Source organism: Salvia hispanica, chromosome 3 (assembly GCF_029641045.1).
Source record: "Salvia hispanica isolate PSC_SH4W2 chromosome 3, Shi_PSC_v1, whole genome shotgun sequence".
Lineage (NCBI taxonomy): Eukaryota > Viridiplantae > Streptophyta > Magnoliopsida > Lamiales > Lamiaceae > Salvia > Salvia hispanica.
The window spans coordinates 7,691,150-7,714,649 of NC_142694.1; the positions used below are offsets into that span (position 1 = coordinate 7,691,150).

Sequence of the window (23,500 nt, forward strand, 5' to 3'; positions counted from 1 at the left end):
ATCGCGAAAATCGCGCAACCCTTCACTCATTTGTTGCACAACGATGTGGAATTCGTCTTTGACGAAGGATGCAAGAAGGCATTTCAGTTGCTCAAGGACAGACTCGTGTCAGCACCAATAATCAGGGCGCCGGACTGGAATCACCCCTTTGAGATAATGTGCGACGCGAGTGATTTCGCTGTGGGAGCTGTCCTAGGGCAGAAGATAGACGGAAGAAGTTATGTGATCTTCTATGCATCCAAGACACTAAATCAAGCTCAGAAGAACTATGATACCACGGAGAAGGAAATGTTGGCTGTCGTTTACTCATTCGAAAAATTCCCACCTTATCTTCTTGGGTCGAGGGTTATAGTCTTCACAGATCACGCAGCAATAAAGTACTTACTGGCTAAGAAAGAGTCTAAGCCGAGGTTAATCCATTGGGTGTTGCTTTTGCAGGAGTTTGATTGGGAAGTGAGAGACAAAAGAGGAACGGAGAATAGAGTAGCCGATCACTTGAGCAGAATTCATCAAGGGAAAACAAAAGAGGCCATAACCGATGCTTTTCCTGAAGAGCATTTGTATTATCTAGGGGAATTCCCTAGACAGATCAGTTGGGAGGCAGTTTTGGCATTAACCGGTCTAGGAGAATCCGACAAGGGGAAGCGAACGCTTAACGCAGAACCATGGTTTGCTGACTTAGCGAACTACTTAGTCACGGGAGAGGTGCCAAGCTCAGACGAAGTTTCCCGGGCCCAGCAGATGAAAATTAAAAGTGAAGCCAAATATTACTTTTGGGATGATCCTTACTTATGGAAGATGTGTTCGGATCAAGTGATTAGACGCTGCATTCCCGAATGGGAACAGAGAGATGTGCTGAATCATTGCCACACTTTGGCATGTGGAGGTCACTTTGGACCAAGGAAGACAGCAAGGAAAGTATTGGATAGTGGGTTCTACTGGCCGACACTTAATAAAGATGCTTTTGAGTTTTGTCAGTGTTGTGAGAGATGCCAACAGACATGGGGAATTTCAAGGAGGGACGATATGCCCTAGGTCCCAGTGATTGTCTGTGAAATCTTCGACGTGTGGGGGATGGACTTCATGGGACCGTTTCCATCATCCTGTGGGAACACATATATATTGGTTGCAGTAGACTATGTGTCTAAATGGATAGAAGCTAAGGCCACCACGACATGTGAATCGAAGGAGGTGGCAAAATTTCTTAAGGCCAATATCTTCAACAGATACGGAGTTCCTCGAGACATCGTCTCAGACCAAGGAACACATTTCTGTGATCGCACCATCGAGGCTCTGATGAAGAAATATGGTGTTCACCATAGGGTATCTACCCCGTACCACCCTCAGTCTAACGGCCAAGCAGAAATTTCTAATCGCGAGATCAAGGCAATATTGGAGAAGACAATTAATCCGTCAAGGAAAGACTGGAAAAAGAGGCTCGGTGATGCATTATGGGCCTACAGAACTGCTTTCAAGACTCCTATCATAATGTCGCCTTATAGGCTGGTGTTGGCAAAATGTGCCACTTGCCCCTGGGTATAGAGCACAAGGCGTACTGGGCAGTCAAGGAGATGAGTATGAAGCCTTCGGCTTGTGAAGAAGAAAGGAAATTGCAGTTACAAGAACTGGAGGAACTGAGGCTGGAGTCTTATGAGTCTGCTATGTGGTATAAGGAAAGGACAAAGTTATGGCATGACAAGAATCTCCGGGTCAAGGAACTCCATGTGGGACAGAAGGTGCTCCTTTTCCAATCCCGGCTCAAGCTGATGCCAGGGAAGTTGAAGTCTAAGTGGATCGGTCCATATACCATTGTCGGCCTCCGCACAAATGGAGCAGTAGAGATCCAGGGAAGTGCCTCTAACTCTGTCCCTTTTCTTGTTAATGGTCGTAGAGTGAAAATTTATAGGGATAATTCTGAGTTGTGTGTAGTGGAGGAAGTGCCACTACGCGCACTCCCTATTATCACCTAGTCAGACAAGGAGGTATTCTCGATGAATTCCTGGGTCAGGTAATTGGTTGACATTTTAAATATATACACTGAACCAGGGGATCTCGGGAATACTCAAAAGGAGTGTGTAAATAATTTAATTGCGTTCTAAATATAGGAAAATCCAAAAAAATGTATATAAAATTTAAATCTTCCAAAAATATTTTCGAAGTACCAGACTCTGTGGGAAAACCGTTGTCTTATATTATATCCTTGACCTAGGAGTCTGGCGTCTTCAGCTAGGGAAGGAGAGTCTAGAGAAGGGAGTTAAGGAGGGAGGGAGATAATTTGAATTTCGAATCGGCCGATATTTATGGGAGGTGTACGGTTGCTTACATCACGCCTGCAACCGCACCATATTTTCACCAAAAAAAGGGCTAACCTGCAGTTTCTCTCTCCAATAATCCTAATCGACGAACTGCAATTTCTCTCCCTTCTCTCTACTTTGTTTCTCTCTCAAGAAACACAAACCCTAACCAATTTCGACCAAGTTTTCCTTTTGATTTCAGAATTACAGCGATAGATCCAACTCAGGCCACCAGAAGTTCGCAGCCAGAGGTGTACGACGCGGTTCTACTGGCAGAACTGACGCAAAAATTGGGAAGCGTCGAGAAGGTGGAAGAAATTTACGCTTTGTTCTCCGCCAGCCTGATGACATCCGTGGCGGCCATACCACCACCGACGATCCCAGCGGATTCGACGGCACAACCCGTAGTTCCCCACGAAGAGAGGCCTCAAGTTTCAACCAGGGTATCGAACTCTGGTTTTCAACAGACAGAAACCGCTCCAAGCACAAGTGCACTGGAGGCGGACAAGGAAGAGGCGACAAGTGAACTGGCGGCGGATGGTGAGCGGAATGACGGTGAAATGGAAATGGAGGCCGAGAGACAAGGCAGTGAAAACCCTAACTCTGAGGGTGAGAAAAAGGGGGAAACCCCTGTTTTGGTAGAGTTTGCTGAGGGGGAAACCCCCTGTTTTGGTAGAGTTTGCTGAGGGGGAAACCCCTGTTTTAGAGTTGATGGCTGAGGGGGAAACCCCTATGGAGACTGGGGATGAAACCCCAAAAGATTTTAGGGGAGCGACCCCTGAACCCATGGTGGAAGGGGCGACCCCGAGTGATGTCAGGGGAGAAACCCCTGTTTATATTGAGGGGGGGACCCCGATGGTGGATGATGTGGGGGAAACCCCAGAAAAGCTTTTGAAAGTAACAAACCTAGACACTACTGGAGTACTGGAGCCCGTTGAGGAAGGGCTAGATCTGATTGTGGACCTGGTGGACGACCAGGAAGAAGACGAACCCCGGGTGGACGAGAGAGCATAGAGGAGAAGGGCCAGGAGGAGTCTGCTTGACGAAGTGGATGACTTGGTCTATTCCGAGAAGGAGGAGTTCCCTGCCCGAGTCAAAACGGTCAAGGAAAGCTCCCTCCGTCGAGGAGGTTGAGGAGCCCCTTTCCCCAGTGACCGAAGTTCCCTCTACCGAGGAACAAACTGAGCCTACCCCTGGGTCCAATTCTGAACTTGAAGAATCTGAAGAAGAGTTCATCCATGGGCGTCCGGAGGTATGGCTGACTAAGGAACTGCTGGAGTCGATGAGGCATTTCGACGATCAGAAACGGGCCACAGTGTACAAAGAGAGATGCAATGCTGGAAAGATGGCTAAGTCTGGCAAGCAGTACAGCTCCAAAGAACTTATGACGATTGCTTGTGATGAAGACTTCCGCGCATGCATCTACTCAATCGGATTTGAGTGGTTATTGAGGCACAGCCAGGAGAAGGTGCCTGTAGATTTAGCCCTAGAGTTTTTCTCAACGTTCCGACTAAAGAACACTTCTGACCTCGACGTGGACTCCATCACATTCAGGCTTTTTAACGAAGAACATGAAATGAGCATCCGAGAGTGGTCTTTGAACATGGGGTTGTTTACCAAGGCTGAGGATGATGAAGGCATATGGAATGAGAGGATGGTTGGCGTACCGAAGAACATGCCAGGGTTCAAAGTGCAAGCAGCTTGGGAACTGGTCACCCACTCCAAGGCAGGGGCGTTTAAGTCCAGCTACTCCAAGGCCTCTCACATTGAGGACCGAATCCTCCGTTTTGCCCAGACGTTTATCAGCTACAACCTAATGGAAACTGCAAATTCAGCCCTGACAACTACCGACCTCTACTTCACTTGGTGCATGGCGAAAGGCGTAAAGGTGCATCTAGGCTACTGGCTGGCTCAAGCATGTCATCAAATGGCAAGCAACCCTGCTCGACATATGTATACCTGCCATCTCCTAGGCGCCTACCTCCAGCGGAATATTGACATGAAGATAGCCAAAACCGCTCCCTTGGTCGTGATGTGCGAACCCCCGGAGACTTTCAGTGTTGAATACTTTTTCAACAAGGGGTTACTCCAAGCTCACGGCAAACAAACTTTCTTCTACGAGGTAGGAGACAAGGTGAAAGCGGAGACGGAGGCGGTGGAGGCTGTGCCCAGTGAAGAGGTCGAGGAGCTAAGGAAAGACGTGCAAGGTATGAGGAAGGAAATGCAAGTGATGCGAAAGGAGATGGTGAGAGAGCTTGGAGGGGTAAGGAAAGAATTGAGCGGGAATCATGAAGAGGTGAAGACCCTGCGGGGAAATATTGCGGACTTGGCGGTGAAGTCAGCCAAGCAAAACGAGCGGATGACGGAGGCTGTGGAGCTAATAATGAAGATGTTAAAATGGTTGGAAAAGACACTCCCCTTGACCCAGTCGAAGATGCTTCCTGGGTCCAGCAGCGAGGTCAAGCAACCAGGCCAGGGCAGTTCCTCCGTTCAGCGACCACCGCACCCGCTCAAGCAAGTGGTTACCCCATCCGTGTCCAAGCCAGTGTTAATCCCATCCAAGTCAAAGTTCCTGATGTTAAAGAAACCAGTGTCTGATCAACCAGAGCAAGAGAAGGAAGAAGAGGAGCCGGAGCTGCCGGCGAAAAAGAAAGTGAAGATGACCCGACCCGGGATCCCACCCCAATCTGGCTCTCGAGGGAGCCAGACCCAGAAGTGAATCACCCCCATGACCAAGTAACTTTTAGTTTCTGCATTCCGTTATATCTGTTTTTTTTATGTCTTTGTTATTATCCGTGTCTCTGTGAATATTTGTTATATGTGTTTATCTTCTCCCACTTAGCCCAATGCTTGGTCTAAGTGTGAGAAGTTTATGTTTTCTGTTTATTGTGTCTTCTCCCACTTAGCCGGATGCTCGGTCTAAGTATGAGAAGTTTTATATGATTATTATTTGTTTGTTGTGTATTGATTTGACTACCCTGTTTCCCCCCTTCACGACGATGGCTTGGGGACAAGCTAGAGTGAAGTGCGAGGGGGAGTGGAGTCAATTTGTGTAGTTGTTCAACATGTTAGGAGTCGTTAAGTCTAGGTTTTGTTTGTGTCGCATGAGTTGGTGAATATAATACGGCATGATCTCCTTAGTGAGAGTAATTGAAAATAGGATGTATTTCAACTTAGAAGCCTTTTCCTTTAATAAGCCGAAGTCAATCTGGATGAAGTAAGAACGATAGAGGATGTCTTAGCTTACTTAGTTGTGAAGCCCCACTTTAAGAGCGAGTTACAAGCCTAAATAATTTTGAGCTAACACATGTAAATGGGGCCACCACTGAATGCTTAGGGAGAAGAGTCATGAAGGAGAAAAATAGAGAAATTGGGTTATGAATGTATAAGCTGGACGAAGTCCAGGTAAATGAGTTATAAGCTGGACGAAGTCCAGAGAAAAAAAAAGGGGGGGAATGGAGGAATAAGCTGGACAAAGTCCAAAGAAAAAAAAATTAGAAATGAAAAAAAAAAGAGGCATAAGCTGGACGAAGTCCAGGGGAAATATGTCTAAGGGCAGGAAGCAATAGTAACCTGACCCAGTAAAAAAGGGGAGAACGAAGTGTAAAAAGGATAAAACTCTCATAACCTGACGCTTCAGTGCTATGGCAATATCTTATGAGAGAATTGGTCCTAACATCCCTGGTGAGGAATGAGTGATCGAGTGAATCCAACAATTGGGGAAGTAAAGGGCTATCTTGACGAACTGACAGATTGATTAGGTAGAAGAAGGGAAGGGGCCAATTTGGAGAAGTGCAGCCTGTTGGATTGACCTTGATCTTGTGGGGACGGTTGCCTAAAAGTTGAAGCTAGCTCATGTTGGAACATATATACTAAAAAGCATTTTTCGAGTTTATTTTAAATTTGATAAATTGCTTGTATATTGTAAACACTCTTCATTTAATGAGAATAATAAATATTTTCTTCATACTGTGTATTTTACTTTAATGGGTATTGACCGTATTTAATTATATATTAAATTATATAATTAAAACGCCGGAAAGTAAAATCAGTCTAAGTCTTCTACATTGAAGGTTGGGTCGTGGAACAGGTCATCACAGTAGGTGGCCCAACCGGTACCTTGTAGAAGTAAAACTTTCTCACAACCTAGATAGGCTTTGGCTACCTATCGTGAAAGGTTGCAGTGTCCATCCGAAAGTCGTCTTTACCTTGAGAATGACTAGTGACACTGGTGTGGTATAGCATTGAATGGATCTAAAGTATAGACACGTCTTTGTTGCTATCTACTGTAAGACGATGTCTTGGAGATTTAATATTTCCTAATCTTTGTAATAATATAGGACACACGTTATTTAATCATACGCTACTTTGACTTATCAATAGGTGCGGGTTTTTCGCAACCCAATATTCCTGATATCTTGGGTAGTAGTAATTAATAACTAGTATGGTGTCAGTTTTATTATTACATTGAATCGTGTGCCTGCGTGGTTTGACTATATCCCCAAGAGGTGTTCGAGAGAAGTTCTATTATTCGGAAACCCGGCCGGTTTGGATTTAATCCAAGAATAAATAGAAAAGGAAAAGTATATTTTGATATACATCTCGTACTAGACAGACTCTTGGAAATAAAAGATATTAATTAATTTTAAGTCTATAGCAGACTACAAATTAATTAATGGATATAGAAAGTCTTAGACACGAGAAATAATATATTAAAGAGGTTAACCCGGATTGCTTGTAATCACGGATTGGATGGGCGGTCAATATTTCTTCTATAGTGGCACAAGAAATATTCCATTGGCCTTATATTAAATTATGGATTATAATTTAATTAGTAAAGAAGGTCCAGTAGGGGAGGCCCAATCCAAGCCCCATAGATCCCTAACCTAGCCCATCATAAACTCTATAAATAAGAATGTAAGGAGAGGAGACAAGTGTGTTATCACAAACCCTAGCCTCCACACTTGGCTTTCTTGTCTTCTCCTTCAAGATTCTTATAATTTCTAAGAGATTCCTCCCACAAGAAATTTAGATCAATAGAGTTAAGGGTCATAGTTAAGAAGATCTTTGGTCTTGCATTCACAATCAAGCTTCAAGATCTACACGTGGAGAAGTAGCAAGCCACTTCGATTCTTTGGAGAATCATTGTTGTAAGTATTCAACAACATAATTTAATTTAAATTATGTGATTAATTGCGCAATTATATGTTTCTACATGTTCAAGCATGAAATTGAATCGACCCACATAATCACCTAAATAGATTCTTATGTGAATTTATTTGTTTTGCAATTTCTGCTGCGATTATCCCCAACAGCTCATGCATATGTTTCTATGTGTTTTCATTTATTTTAAGTGTTTGTTATTTGTGCGTCAGTTATGTCTAGGTCTAGGAGTCTGTGTTAAGTAAGAGTCTAAAGAGTCGGTCAGGGGATAACCGTGCTTTGAAATTTTCCTTATTCTTTTTCTTGTCTTTATACTTGAGGACAAGTATGGTTTAAGTGTGAGCAGTTTGATAAGGCTAATTTCATGCATCGGTTATGTGGTGAAAAACACTTTATTTTACTGGGTCTAACGCAATTTTTAAGCCAGGTGTGTGAAGGAAATCGTTAGATCCAGGAAGAGCCGGAGGCAATGGACTAGCGAAGGAAAGTGAGCAGAGTTGAAGAGAAAAATGGCTAGACGAAGAAAGTCCAAAGTCGAGAGTAACTAAGACTATTCACACCCTGCTGGACCCACTTCTACGCCTATATAAAGAGGAGCATGCAGCACACGATACATACATGATTTTGCTCTCAACTCACACACTTACTCACACTTGGGAAAAATGGGAATTTTGGGGTAGTTAAGGGTTTATCTTCGGAGAAAGTTAGTGGTAACACCGTCCTCACGGAGGGCGAAGATATAATCAGCTTACATTCAGTTTTTGCACTTTTATTCCGTCGAACTACAACGTTACTGAAGTCGATTAGTTACTGGCCACTTACCGATTATCTATGCATTTAGTTTATGTCATGATGGTGTTTATCTTGTGTTGATTTACGTTGATTCTGAGTTTTTGAGGTTTAATTTCAGAAGTTGAATGTTATTCTCTGTTTTGGATGTTTCTGTGCTTGATCTGGGAAATAGGTTGTGGATCTGTGTTGTTGTTGTTGATCGGTGGTTGATCGGCGAATCTGTAGCTATGGACATAAATTTGGACGGAGTTTGTTTCGGATGCTTGGATCCGGAGTGGATTTAGCATCCGAAGTGTGGATTTGAACAGGGAAAACCGAGTTGTGTATGGATCATGAATTTTCTGCTCTCTTTTCATTTTACTTCGTCTAGTAGTCGCAGATCTGCTTAGTTTTAATTGTTCTTCGTTTAATTGCTTTAAATTCAGTCTGCTTCGTTTCGATTTACGTCCTACCTCTGTTTTTACTGAAAGTTTTATGCAAATTGTTGGAGAAGATGATGTCGCTGTTAGTTAGTACTTTAGTTCGTTGCTTTTCAGATTTTCATCCGTACTTTACCTTTTCAGCAAATGGTCCCCACCGTCAGTTTATTTCCCAGGTCTAGATAATTTAGGGAATAGTTTTTTTTAGATCTAGTAATTGCCTCGCTCGTTCCAGTTATATGCATGATTTCTGTTTCTGCCTAGATCTAGCTGTTAGCGTAGCAGATTTCAACTCCAAGTTTTGTTTAATTTCCTCAACCCAAATTGCGTGGCAGCAGCCAACCCAAAAATAGTCCCCAATCCTTGAACATGTTTAATTACGCATTCATCTCTGTGGGATCGATCCCTACTTCCCTGTGCTAATTTTAGTATACGTGGTTGAGGGTTTTGAAGAGGTATTCTGTGTGTCCGACGACCGAGATCTTCCAACGATCTGTGAGTTCCTAGACCCTGTGATCTAGTGGATTCACTGGACCTAGGAAGTTTGATATTCCTTACTGAGCACACCGTCTAAACAAAAAAGTGAGCTTCATGTGGCGATAGGGAATTACTCGATTGTATTAGTAATCAGTACTTAATTATGGTTGAAATTAGTGTACTTAATTGGTGTCTCTATTAGAAAGGGAAAATTGAAAATGGAAAGAATTGAAAAAACTTTAAATTTAGTTTTGCACACGAAGAAATAATTGAGAAAAATAAATTATAATCAAAACTTGAATGAACTTTAATTATTATTTAAATAATCATACATACATACAAACATGAATACAATTCTTTGGGATAAATTTAAAATGAATTGGTATAGTAGAAGTATAGAATAAATATTTTTCTGTAATTTGTATGTTATAAATACGTACTTCTAGACCCAGTTATTCTTATAATAAGTTCAAGTATTTATATAATAAAAATAGAGATTTAGTGGATAACATAAATTTTAATATGAAATTCTTAAAATATAAGCGATATCAATATAATAAGTTCCTGAAGTAAAATATTATTAGTAGAGATTAACCCATCTTATTAAGAAAAAAACTTACTACTAAAAATGAAAACTAGATAATCTTATTATTTAGTAGTATATGGAATGTAATGTATTATTTTATGGGGGATGGAATGTAACATCCCGAAAAAAATAATAAAAATAATTATTCTACGTAAATAAAGTAAGTATTATTTTATACTTTATGTTTTGTTGCATTATCTTCTTGGTTTTATATATATAATCAAGTGTTGATTTAATCAAAGAATTTTAACGTGCAAAAGAACACAAGAAATTAAATGGGCTTAATTGACATAGCAGTCCAATATACTTACATGAGTCCATTTGCAATAGGACAAATTAAACTATCTTATTATTAGATATTTAAAATTTTTGGTAACCCCGTCCAGATTGAGAGTTCAGAGTTCAGACTCTATAAAATCAAACTATCGAATTATTTACATCTATTTATTATTTGATAAAGAGTGTGTTATGAAAGTATTTGATCCTAAATTGTAAAGTTAATGTCTTTAGAGAAAATACGACAAGTAATTCGATTTTCAATTATTAAATTTCCCTACTTGATTTAATTATAGAAAAATAAGGAAAGTAATTTAATTCTTAGACAAAAGAAATTTTCATTAAATATCATATTTTTCTTGTATTTTAAAAGACACATAATTACTATATGGTACGTATTAAATGGATCATCTCGACAATCACATGAATAGGCATTTACATATTAAACGCCATGAGTTTTATTAAAAATTTAGTAAAATATAATATATACCAATAAAATAAGTAATTGAAGTGTAACAATATTTATTGAGAAATTGGTAAAATATAAGATATATCAATAAAATAAGTGATAAAAGTGAAACATTGTTAGTAGAGTTAATATCGGTTTTAATAGGCGGTCTTCTTGTGGACTCAAGGTTACGTTGGTGCCATAATTTTCCTTTCTCTCCAGAACAAGCTCTTGAAAAGTTGGTCGTGACGTTTTGAGAGCTTGTTCGGTTCTTTCGAACGAACTGAAGAATGGTCGTCGGGGCTTGCTCTAGCCATTTGTTTTGCTTGCTTTTATCTTTCTATTTATGTTCTATGTATCAATTATCCAGCTTGTTTGACAAACATTTTTTAATCTTATGTCTCTCATCATTGATTTATTGATTATTCCTTATATTTGTATCTAATAAATTACTATCAAAAAATAAAAAATAAAAATAGACGCGACATGTCAATTCAACTTAAAAATACAGTAACTTGGAAATAACCATATACTAAAAGATAAGGATTGGAACGTACATTTCTCAGTAAAATCTTGACGTCAAATATCCAAAATATTAAGCATCAGAATAAAAAAGAAAGGCGAGTCAAAAAATGAAGCACCCTTTCTTTTTCATGATGTTAAGTATTAACGAATAGTAATACTGACGATATCAAAGAGATGTAGTGAAAAATATAGCATGATTGACCAATATTATTATTCAAGTTTACTATGCTAATACAATTATTATTCGCATGTGTAGTAACATACACAATAAGTGTCGTCATCTTTTCCAGTAGATAAACAACGGGCATCAAGGACGCTTACACGACACCCTTGTAACGTCCTGGTGCATTCATCTTGACAAAATCCACGTGTTCCCACCAGACATGCAAAATTAATATTTAATTGGCAAATTGCTTGGTCTTTCTCTACCCCTATTGAACCTGTAAATATCATATTTCAATAAATTATCACAAAAATATAAGAAAAGTAATTTTGAGACAAATATAAATTTAAAAAACTATTTTATTCGATGTATATCTTTGAAAAGATAGAATAATAATATGACAAAAAAAAATATGTGCATACCAGCTGAGACAACAACTGCACAGAGCAGTAGTCCTAGCAAGAGAGGTGGCAAGAGCTTGGCTATTCCCATTATATTGATGTAATTTGTAAAAGATTATATAATGTTTGTATGAATATATTATTTAGAATAAGGGAGAGCCCTATTTATAAGCTATTGATTCTTGAAATCCTAGAATTTTCAATTTATTCTAATTTTCCTTTTTTCAATTAATGGTAATATGGATAAGTAAGTAATTTATTTTCTTTTGCCATGTTTGTTTGATGGAAAAGTAAAATTGGCAAAAAAAATAATAATGAAAAAATATGATTTCAAATAGTTTTACTTTCTCGTGTTCGAAAAAAAAATCTAGATTTTAAATTTTATTTTTTAATTTAAACACTGAAATGAAAATAGTACTACTAATTAATTTATTAAAAACATTAGTGATAATTATAATATTATTTATATTATTACAATGCATCATTTAAATAATTAGTTTAAGATTTTATTTTAATAAGTTATGTAACATAATAACAAAATGATATTATAAATATAGTTATTTATTAGTAATGGTATGTAATTCACGATTTCAAATTTTAATAAATAATAACAATAATAATAATAATTATTATTATTAATAATAATAATAATAATAATAATTATTATTATTATTATTATTAATCCCTAGTAGTAGAGTCACTTCTTTTCGATACAGAGATTAAGAAAGATATATTAAAAATATATTAAGTGAAGAGATAATAAAGTATAGGAAAGAGATAAAAGTAGAGAAAATAAAGTAAGAGAGGAAATAAAATAATAATAATGATTAAGCGTTAGTATAATAATAATTATTATAATTATAGTTATTTATTATTATTTATTATAATTAAGTACAAATCATAATTTTGTTATTTTAAAATATTAATTAATGATTTATAATATAATAATAATTGTATCAATTGTATAAAAGAAATAAAATTATATTTTAAATATCTAAATACGTAAGAATCCTAATAATTGTGAAGGAAATACCTAAGAAAGTGGCGGAATCAAAATCATAGAAAGTTGTTTATGTGGCGATAGGGAATTACTCGATTGTATTAGTAATCAGTACTTAATTATGGTTGAAATTAGTGTACTTAATTGGTGTCTCTATTAGAAAGGGAAAATTGAAAATGGAAAGAATTGAAAAAACTTTAAATTTAGTTTTGTACACGAAGAAATAATTGAGAAAAATAAATTATAATCAAAACTTAAATGAACTTTAATTATTATTTAAATAATCATACATACATACAAACATGAATACAATTCTTTGGGATAAATTTAAAATGAATTGGTATAGTAGAAGTATAGAATAAATATTTTTCTGTAATTTGTATGTTATAAATACGTACTTCCAGACCCAGTTATTCTTATAATAAGTTCAGGTACTTATGTAATAAAAATAGAGATTTAGTGGATCACGTAAATTTTAATATGAAATTCTTAAAATATAAGCGATATCAATATAATAAGTTCCTGAAGTAAAATATTATTAGTAGAGATTAACCCATCTTATTAAGAAAAAAAACTTACTACTAAAAATGAAAACTAGATAATCTTTTAGAAATATACTAATTGAGTAGTGATAAAATGCAAACTCCTATATTATACAAACTCCAAATTTTTCAATACAGTGTCAACATAGTATAAAATTTTAAGATTTTGTTGTCAACACAATGTCAATACGGTGTCAACCATTGACACTGTGTTGATATTTTCTATTGCTATTATTTTGTAATATGTTGACAATTTTTCATAGTCCAAATCATAGTTTGGAATTTATATAATATTTAGAGTTTACATTTGATTACATTCCTATACTAATTATCGTATATTTATGATACTCCTTATTTATGATATGATAATCATCCCTATTTCAACGGATAGATAATTATCTTTGCATTTGTTTCAAAAATACAATAAAAATACCTTCATGAAAATACAATTAGTTTACTGTATTATTTTTCCTGCATGAAAAGTTTTCAAAATAGTACTATGATCATAACCTTAAAAGAAGATGATACAATATTTTTTAGCTTATATCAACTTCAAAAAAGTAAATAGGTATATAGCAATTGATGCATTAAATGGAAACGCAAAAAAAATGTATTATGGGGAATATTTGCTGAAGAATACACTCTTAATTTGCTGAATATGTTCACTGTGAAGCATACCTACAGTTATTCAGAATGAATAAGAGTTCTCTCCCATTCATGTACTCGCAACTTGTCCACATCTTTAAGATCGAAAAAATGGCTGCATCCCGATTTCTCCGTGACAACGTTAGAAGCCACCGCTAGCAGCCTCTCACAGGCATGGATTTCGTCCAGTTTCTCAACGTCGCTGAGTTTGGTGGTTAGGTCTCTCCATGGATGGTAATATGACCTGTTCAAGAGCAATGATCAGCAAACGGCTTTAACTAGGTAGAGAGGATGGATATACAATCTCCACAAGACGAGTATCTTATACCATCTCCAAGCAGGAATTGCTTCGACGGGCCACTGTATCTTCGAACAAAGTGATGGCAAACAACTTCGAACCCCATTCAAACTCTTCAAACCTACATAGGAAATTGTAGACGGTTACAAGGAGAGTCATCACTCATTGAATAGAAATTTACGACAAGAGTCATATTTGATGAAATTAAGAAATGGAATAAAACCTGTGGAGGTGTCGGAAAGAAGTAGGAGACACAGTGCAGAAACAGAAGACGGGAGTAGTTGGTGGCTGAAGTTCAGCTGCTTTAACAGCTGAATTATTGCGGCAGCTAATATTTCTCCACAACCATATTCCACAGTTTCCTTAGTCTCTTTCTCAGGGCATTCTAACCAAGACTGCAAAGCGTGGAGGCTAGATTTTTCCAAGACACTGCCATCGTTGAGTTTTCTCGAATTCAAAGTAACTTTTCCAAGGATCGCTGAGGCAGTTAGCCACCGCAAAAGTTTTGAGTCAAGGGATTCTTCAATTTGTTTCTTCTCCGATCCTGCAATCAAATGATGATCAGAATCTTCGCCAGTATCCAATTCTTCCGACTTCGACTGGAGAGCGGTGGTAACTGCCCATCTCAAGAACTTCAAAAGCTTCTCCTTATCCTGATAGACGATGCATATGAGTGTGAAACAGGAGGTTTAGAACCTAACTATATGAAATTTGACAAACACAAATAACAGAGGGGATGTACCATTTGCAGAATAGTGACTGGAGGAGTACTCATAAGAACAACTTTGAGACCCAAACCCATGATAGGATTGTAAATGGATTTCGAGCATGCTTCAACAGCCTCATATAGTTGGAATAAACCCTCGTCTGACAATGTGAAATGCGGTTGATATATCTTCCTCTTCTGTGATATCTTCAGTACTAATGCCAATATTTGCAAAATTGAGACACAAATGCTGCTCTGATCCTTAATAAGTTCAACACTGCTAACTAGGATTTTGTACAAATGCAATGCAAGTTCTGAAAGCTGCTCCATAGCATGTTTCTGCAGCCACTCGACAATGTTTCTTGGTGATGTAATACAACTTACAACCTCCAATATTATAGGCAGTTGTGCCAGGACAAATTTTCTCTGGTCTTCAAATCCACTCCCATGGAGAAAAGGAAGAATAGATGACAGCCATGAAATGACACCACAGTGTTCAACTAAAAACCAGACTGCTTTATGTAACAGTACGCCCTGCTTTACTACCTGCACCAGACACCAGTCAAGGAAATTAACAGAATATTTGGACAGTATAATATATAAAGAAATAATTCCACACTAAGTCAACTGAATCCACACAACTAAGATACTGCAACCAATCAAACCTGAATTATAAGCTCCTTCGACTCATTATCTGAAAGAGGAGAAGTATAAAAACTAATGAGGGTCTCAAAAATGGAGTTTCGGATGTATGTTTGAGCATCATCTTCTGTATTCAGCCCCGTACATAGCAATCGAAGCATCCATACTCTATCTGCTTTAAAAGTAATTGAGGTACTCCAGAAAAAATTCTTGAATAATGGTATAACCTGGCATTTTTAACATAACATTAAGTTAATGTAGAAGCCTAGATATCCAAAAGTAAAACACTGGATAGCCATTAACTGGACCATGGGTGTCATACCTTCATGTTCATGCTAGGGGAATTACTGAGATGCTTGCTTATGGTAGAATAATTATTATTGGACGGGTCCAACAGTATTACAGAAGCCTCTGCAGCGAACACAGCAATGGCAGATGGAATCCTTTGCCACGGCTCTTCTATTCCGTTTTGCAAATATGTAAGTAGAAGACGAAGCCGTACCACTTCTTTCTTCTTTTGACATTTCTGTACATAACCGGTCCAATTGTCAAATGTGTAAAAGCTAGATATAAATGGAACACTTTCTATAGAAGCAATAGAACTAGAGTTACAGCATATGAAGTACAATAATCGTTCATAAATGACACTAAAAAGAATTAAGTACCTCTAGCGCACTCTTGAACTTTACTAGTGATTCATATCCCAATTTCCTCATATCATCATCAGGTGAAGATATACTGGCAAAGGTGACAGCAAGCAAGCCTAAACTAGCAAATTCAATAGGTTCAATATAGCCCATCACAAGACAGTGAATTGAGAATCGGAGGATGAAGACGGGATCATATATCTGGACAGTAGTAGAAGGGTCCTGTACAAAAAAAGACCAGTGAGCAAAAGGGTATGATAAACATTAATTTTTCCAGCATATAAAGATGCTTGAATGTGAATTGGTATTTAAATGTAAGTACCTCATGCACAACTACTGAACTAGCTTTTTGAAGCTTCGGTGAATTTCCTCCATAAACAACTCTGTTGTAAGGAAAAAAGAGCACAGTTTGAGCACATATCTTTGGGTCAATCGGAATATTCTCTCTGAACTTATCTTTTCGACGTTCATAGACTTCCATGTTGTTTTGGTCAACAGACTGCGTAACTCTGTCATGTTCCAAATCTTTTCTCGCCTTTAAAGATGCAATGCCCCACAGATAATCTGTTCGAGCAACAGTTCCAGCACATGATTCATCATTGGACTCTATATCCAATAATAAATTATATATTTCCAAATCAACTTCGGAACACGTTGCCCCATATGCCATTAGAAGAAGATGAATCAACTCTTGACCATTTATACCAGTGTCTTCACCAAAATTTACTTCTCTTTGCTGAGCATATATATGTAGAAGTACTCTTACAAGCTTAACAAGTTCAAGCAAATGAAGAGTCTCCCTATCTTTCAATTCATTGCTTTTGTAATCCAAAGTATCTGGTCCACCGCGACCAACAAGAAACAATCTTAAAATGCTCTGCATGGGAGTAAATACAAGTCCAAACTTAGAAGAAACAAATGACTGACAGGCCACATGAATGGAATTTGCAAACTGGGAGTGAGCAAGCAATAGCTGTATGGATGAATCGCATGAAAATTTCCAATGAGATATATTGGCGAGAATAGTTCTAAGCATCCTCAGTGTTACAGGATCTCCAAATCTGTACAGAAGAAATGATTTAACAAGTTGCTCTATGAAGGGGTGAGAGTCCAGCTCAATCAAAGAGTCATGCATATCTGTTGTCAATTCCAGTACGTTATTCATTACAAAGACTTCCAAAAATCTAAACACTGATAGTTTATCGCCATCAACATTTCCAATGTAGTCAATGTTATCTTGGAATTTCTTGACAATCAATATCCAGGAATTAATCAATATCTTTAGAAAATGGATTCTTGATGTTGCCATGTTAATGGTAACTTTTGGAGAATCTACCTTTTTCTCTCCATTATCCACCTGAGTATGCTCTGTAAACAACAGCACCCTGCACAAGTTTATCTTTGCAACAACTCTGTTCACAAAATCTAAAGGCTTCAAAAGCGAACGACCTCCAGTCTTGCCGCAGAAGTCGTCAACTATATGGTCAGTGGTAGATGGACAAATGGAATTATATAGATCCAATCTTCTACCAACCGCGATAAATTTTTCACCTAATATAAGGTGATCTCGTACCACCAGGATTGTTTTCCCAAGAAGACTGTATGAGAAAAGATCTGAATATTCTTCTTTGGACGCAATCATGTCATCAAATCCAATCTCAAAAATTCTATCCGAGACAAAACTCTTCCACTTAGAAAAATCACTCAAGAGTACAGGCCCATATGCCAAACATATAGCTTCAAAGGCCTTGCAGAGCTGTCCCCCAAATTTAGGAATAACCGTATTTAAGTACAACAAGACAGTTGGCAGAACCATCAGTAATTCTTCATCAGAGAAACAGTGTTTACTAGTTCCTTGTATTACATTGGCAGGAGGTAAAGACTTATCCAGTATTTTAAATAACATAGATCCAAACACAGACATATGCAGGGGACTCATTACAACAATATCATACACCAGGTCAGCTCTCGTTCTGTTAATCTTTTGCAAGCAATATGAGATTATATTTATGGGAATGGTTGCAACAACTCTTTGTAAAACCATAACAGAAGGAAGATGTGAATGATGAATACCTTTATGCATTTTCACAACAGTGAAAGCTTTGAGCAGACAAGCATCAGCAATATCCAGTTTCAAATGGCTGCCAACCTGTAGTAATTGGAAAAAGATCCTCTCGAACAAAAGAACATCAAAATGTGTCTCAGTTCCACCAGAAAAACTATATGGCTTGTATTCCAAGTATGGCTGCCTCATGTGTTCTGCGAGGAAATCAAAAGTGCAACTGGCGAGGTGCAACCCAATAAAAAGAGCATTTCTTTTTGATGGCATATGAAAGGTTGCATCATTAATATCGATCTGAGAGAATGACCAACTCACCAATTCAAGCAGCTCACAGGGAGATATGAAGCTAATGAAAGAGTGTAAAGCATAGAATGTTGGAAGCAAGGGTTTAAAGTCCATGGACTCGACGGAAGCATCAAACCTAGTCTTGAATATCAGAAATAGCTTCTCTTTCAGCAAATTAAATGCTCGGGATATGCGCCTTCTGCCATTTATAACTCGTGCAGATATATTACCACCATGCACAACAGACAAGAGTTCAGAAGCTGTTCTTAACAAGTTCAGGGCATTGACATCCATTCTACAAATTCCTTCTCTGGCTAACTCAAGCAGTTTTTCCATAGTTTCTCCAAAGACTGAATCCGAAAGTACATTATCACCAGACAAAGAACAATTCAGTGATGCAGTTAAAGCAGTATTGGTAAAGATGATTTCTGCCACATCAACCACACGATGTAGTTGTAGAGGCTCTTTGTCATGAGCTGATATAACAGTGTCCACATTCTCAATCAACAATTGTCTCAACAAGTGCTCTGCAAGCATGAAGCATGTTTCAGAAAGGATCTCAAGCTCCTCCAGAGATCTGAGTCCATCGCATGACCTTGTGTGATTAATCCAGAAGAGTACATTGCACAATGAAGAAATTAAATGATCAGGTGCAATCCCAGTAACCTTATCCAACAACAACTTTTGAAGTCTTGGCCGCTCTACTAGATGCAGGCTGCAACTTTGTGCGATGGATGAAAACAGTGCATAGAACGGGACAATTTTTAAGTAACGGGATAATGCAAAAGAGGCAGCTCCTACTGAATCATGATCAGCATTATACAAACTCTCCCCCTTTTCTTCAGAGTTCTCAACATTATCTAGAGCAGCAGCGAACAGTTCAGGCCATAGCTCTATGACATCATCAAGATAACTTGATTCAAGGAACAAAATGGATGACAAAACTGAGAAAGGTACCTCAGACAGGTTAATCGATATAGATAAGACTGTAGGAAAATTGTGCAATAGCTCATCTCGTCTTGTGCACATCAACGAGAAAGAAAACCCTACACTCAATCCAACAAGCCCAATGTGATACTCAGTTTTTAAAACATCTTCAATATCTGCAAGAGTTTTGACAAAAGAACTATCTGGTCGCTCAATATCCTTCACATTGGAATTTATGCCATAACACTGTTGATGTAATATATCTCGTGCAAAACGTAACAGAATCTTCAGTGGTCTCCATTCACATGGACATTCAGCGAATTCGAGTACATCAACATTGTTGTTCTCAAGCTTCTCAGATAATATGCGATTAACTAAACCCGACAATGCTTCAGCTTTCACCTGGCAAAAGTTATTTGCATTTCATCCAAAGATCAATGGAGTGAGAAAGATGACAAGAAATACATGTACAAACAAATGCACGCGCACATATGGCATGAAGATTAAACAACCATGGCACTATACCTGTGTGTCTAATAGATACTTGATTGTGTTGGAAACATACAATGATATCAACGACTTCTGAGGTAACGTGAAGGATCCTGATTCAGAGCTGAGCAAGCGCAAACACTTCTCCAGTACACATATAATAAAAGGGCTTACTTCAGGAGACAGATCTGCCAACACCATGTAAAAAGCATAAATTCAACAAAACATTAAAAGGATGTAAACGAATGGAAAGAAGGGAAGTGTTACCGGCTACCTTTGCCACCTTCTGCATCATAGATGTAATTCTTCAATGATTCCATATACTTGTATAAGTTGTTTCCGGTGGTGGAAACAGCATCACATAGGAAAGAAACAATAACTGATGACAACTCTTGTAGGATCTGAACTTCTAGTTCTCCAAGGAAATTATCTGTATAGCCGGGTATGAAAAAGAACCAGGCACAAATTTCCTTTACATTCTTGTCAAATGCGCCGGTGCTTAAGATGGCTGTCTCTGCTAAGGCATAAGCTTGTTCCTTTATCTGTTTGAGTGGTGATCCCACTAATAAGATGAGAAATGGATGCAGATGCCTGTACATTTGCGGTGGGCTTGTGATAGGGGTCACATCTTTAGAAATCTGACTGACATGTTCATTGAGCAGTTGCAATAAAGACTGCTGCAGGATTGTTGGTAATGCCAGTGGATTATTCGGTATTAATTTAAAAAAATCAACTGATCTCTCCATGGCCATAGGCATGGTTCTCTGCAAGACAGATTAAATGCTAATGAGTTATAGACATTGCCAAAAAAAATAGACAAAGAAAGCAAGCATTAGGGATTTTATGCATAAAAATTACGAAATGAAAGGATGCCTAGTAATATGATTCCTATCCTCAATATGATAACAGTTATGGTGCGCCATTGTAATTTAAATACCAGAACTTACGTAATAGATCTTGAGAGAATCGAGTATCTTGGAGTAAAAGAACGTATCTACATCTTTTATATTAGTCTGTGATGCGGAACACTGACTTAAACCCCAAATATCTCTAACACATCGATCAATATCAGTTCCATTTTCTAGTGGTTGCTCACCATCTGAATCTACATCTTCCCCTTCCTCAAACAAATTCACTCCAGAAGAGTTTACTCCACTTATAACCAAATCCAAGTCTTCACTTGCATGTGAACTTTTCAACCTCTTACTAGAGTTACCACAATGTTCTGGCACAATTTCTGCTTCAGCCTTCCTTTTTAAAGCAGATTCGAGACTCTTGACATGGCTACTTAAGGGAGAAAGCAAAGACAACAAAACTTGAGGATCAGGAAGCAACATTCTGACATCATTTTGAATCTCTTCCTTCAAAGTTCCCCAGCCACACATTTGATGGTCTGTATAAAAAGTATCTAGAGTTTTCACCAAATAATCAAACAAATGTAAGACCTCAATCACAAGCTTCAATGTTCCATGTTTCACTAGGGAATCGGCATGAAGTAGCCCCTTTGTAATAATTGATCTACTAAAAGGGCGTGGTCTGATGCATTTTATAATGTTTTGCACGTCTTCACTGTCAGGTGCATGTTTATCAGCAAAGCCATGCCCAACACTGACTGAGGAAACCACTGCAGCAGCCAATGAAATAGTAGGAAACCTGCAAGTAACTCAGTCATTCCATGTAGAGCATAATACATACATACATAAATACATTCAACATAGATATGTTGTGTGTCTTTTTAATTGTGCAAAATGCGCATATCAGCATAACAACTTAAGTAATTTATTAAAAAAGGATAACATAGATTAAGAACTCATACCAGTTATCTGATGCAACATCTTCAATGCTATAAGGGAACTCATCCAAGTATAAAGAACCAAACAAAGGCCGCCCTCTCACAATGGCCAAAAGCAGTTCCTTATGGTACACAACTTCTGTTGCCTTTAATTTCTTCATTAGACTCAAAAGACGCCTAGAATTCCCATGTAGAGGATTCGGATGCCTGTTCAAATCGGGCATCAAGCCATTCTCAGGATCAATGCACACCATCATCAACACATTGTGTGCCAACTCTGCTGCATGCACAAACTCGCTCCTCCCCGAAACACTAATCAATTGCTCTAACGTAACGTTCCCAAAAAGAACACTCCTAAGGCCTGGAGGCACAATAGACTCCGGAACAAGCACTCTATCGCGTAATACTGACAAAACATAAACTAAAGTCTCCTCATCATCATTCCCTAGCCCTCTCAACACCCCCGAATACATCTCTTTTTGCTGCAAAATACCCCTCAACAACCTCGGATGGCCCACCTCTAAAAACGACATAGCAAAACGGACAAATGCTTTTCTTGTGGAGTGGATCTTCCTCCTCCCTTCATCAAGCTTCTTCACTCTCAACCTAACTTCCGCCAGCTTGGGGAAAACAGCAAGCTTGAAGTCGAAAACCTTTGCTACTTCCCATGCCAAGTGAGAATTACGCAAGACAATCGACGCCAGCAAATAAAGCACAGCATTTTGCCTCTTGGCCTCTTTGCTATTCAATTCCTTATACAAATCCCCCATCTTCTCCTCAATCAACGACCGCGCAAACTTATCCAACCACCGTCCAGCATCACTACCACCACCACCTCCCACTTTATCCTTCCAAGGCTTCAAAATTGCAGAAACTAAATTCAAAATATGCAAAAAACCGGGCTTTCCCTGGCGAGATTCCCACGCCTGTGAGATTTCCACGAGCTTGGAAGATGTTTGAACATATGACTGAAGAAATTCAGGGCCTACGTCCGATTTGAGCACTTTAGTGAATTCTTTCGCGGCGTCGGAAAAGAGCTGTGATTCGATGGAGTTTAAGTTCCGGAGGATCTCTTTGAGCTTTGCTTCATGGCTGATTTTGATGGCAAATTCTGAGAATTTTTGCTCTTTCGTCTCCATTATTCTGAAATTCGATAACAGAGTAGTGAGAAATGAGGCTTAGAGTTTACAGTGCTTGTTTATCATAAAGCCTAAACCCAGGTTACCAGGTACCCGAATTTCAAAAAAGTTTCAAACTGGCTGATTTTGCCAATTTAATACTGCTACTAAGTAAATTTCCAGCAAGATATTGATGGTCGTGCTTAATCTATTCAAACTCAAATAATAAATGCTAATTACAAAATACGCTCGTGATATGGAGCGCGGCATGCTTATACAAACAGCAAACAAGCATCAACCAATGCTGATATTAATCGATTCCATTCCAAATATTCATCCACACTCCAAAGTAAAATATAGTACTCCTACTAGATTGAATAAAGATGGGTGAACCTTATAATAAGCAAAGTGGCAGACGGCGGCGGGCGGCGGTCTAGGAGGCCAGGAGGGACCGAACGTCGACGTCGTGGATAGGCAGCGGGCGACCTTGTGGAGAGTCAGCCAGATTGAGAGTGGGATGGAGAGGCGGCGGACGCCGTAGTCGGAGGGACTGAGAGAGAGTCAGATAGTGGAGAAGACGAGAGAGAGACTGAAGGAAGAGAGCAGCGACTGCCCAGAATTAGAATTGAAGCGGGAGCCTGCCCTAACTCCTAACTAAACTATTTTTAATTTATTTTATTTAAATTTCATTTCACTTTTAAATTCGCAAATTAATTTAATTTCACTTTCTAATATGATTTGTTAATTTCTGATTTAAATTTAATTTTACTTACTTTTTGGAATTGGGTGGTTGAATATTTCCT

The 23,500-nt window shown here is 38.2% G+C and overlaps 1 protein-coding gene and 1 long non-coding RNA gene across 2 annotated transcripts; both read right to left on the reverse strand.

Annotated features, from left to right (window-relative positions):
- Positions 1-10,988: 10,988 nt before the first annotated feature.
- Positions 10,989-11,670, reverse strand: LOC148930045 (uncharacterized). The gene is made up of 2 exons (XR_016136354.1): positions 11,566-11,670; positions 10,989-11,420 (listed from the first exon to the last, which is right to left on the reverse strand). It is a non-coding gene; the product is annotated as an uncharacterized LOC148930045 (long non-coding RNA).
- Positions 11,671-13,651: 1,981 nt separating this feature from the next.
- Positions 13,652-23,328, reverse strand: EMB2788 (ribosome 60S biogenesis amino-terminal protein). The gene is made up of 13 exons (XM_048112916.2): positions 23,091-23,328; positions 21,604-22,722; positions 20,735-21,440; positions 20,062-20,551; positions 19,824-19,975; positions 16,347-19,700; positions 16,043-16,246; positions 15,700-15,903; positions 15,401-15,604; positions 14,772-15,281; positions 14,253-14,682; positions 14,060-14,150; positions 13,652-13,975 (listed from the first exon to the last, which is right to left on the reverse strand). Exons 2-13 carry the CDS (start codon positions 22,716-22,718, stop codon positions 13,771-13,773), a joined length of 7,665 nt encoding a protein of 2,554 aa, XP_047968873.2. The 5' UTR covers positions 22,719-22,722; positions 23,091-23,328; the 3' UTR covers positions 13,652-13,770.
- Positions 23,329-23,500: the final 172 nt, after the last annotated feature.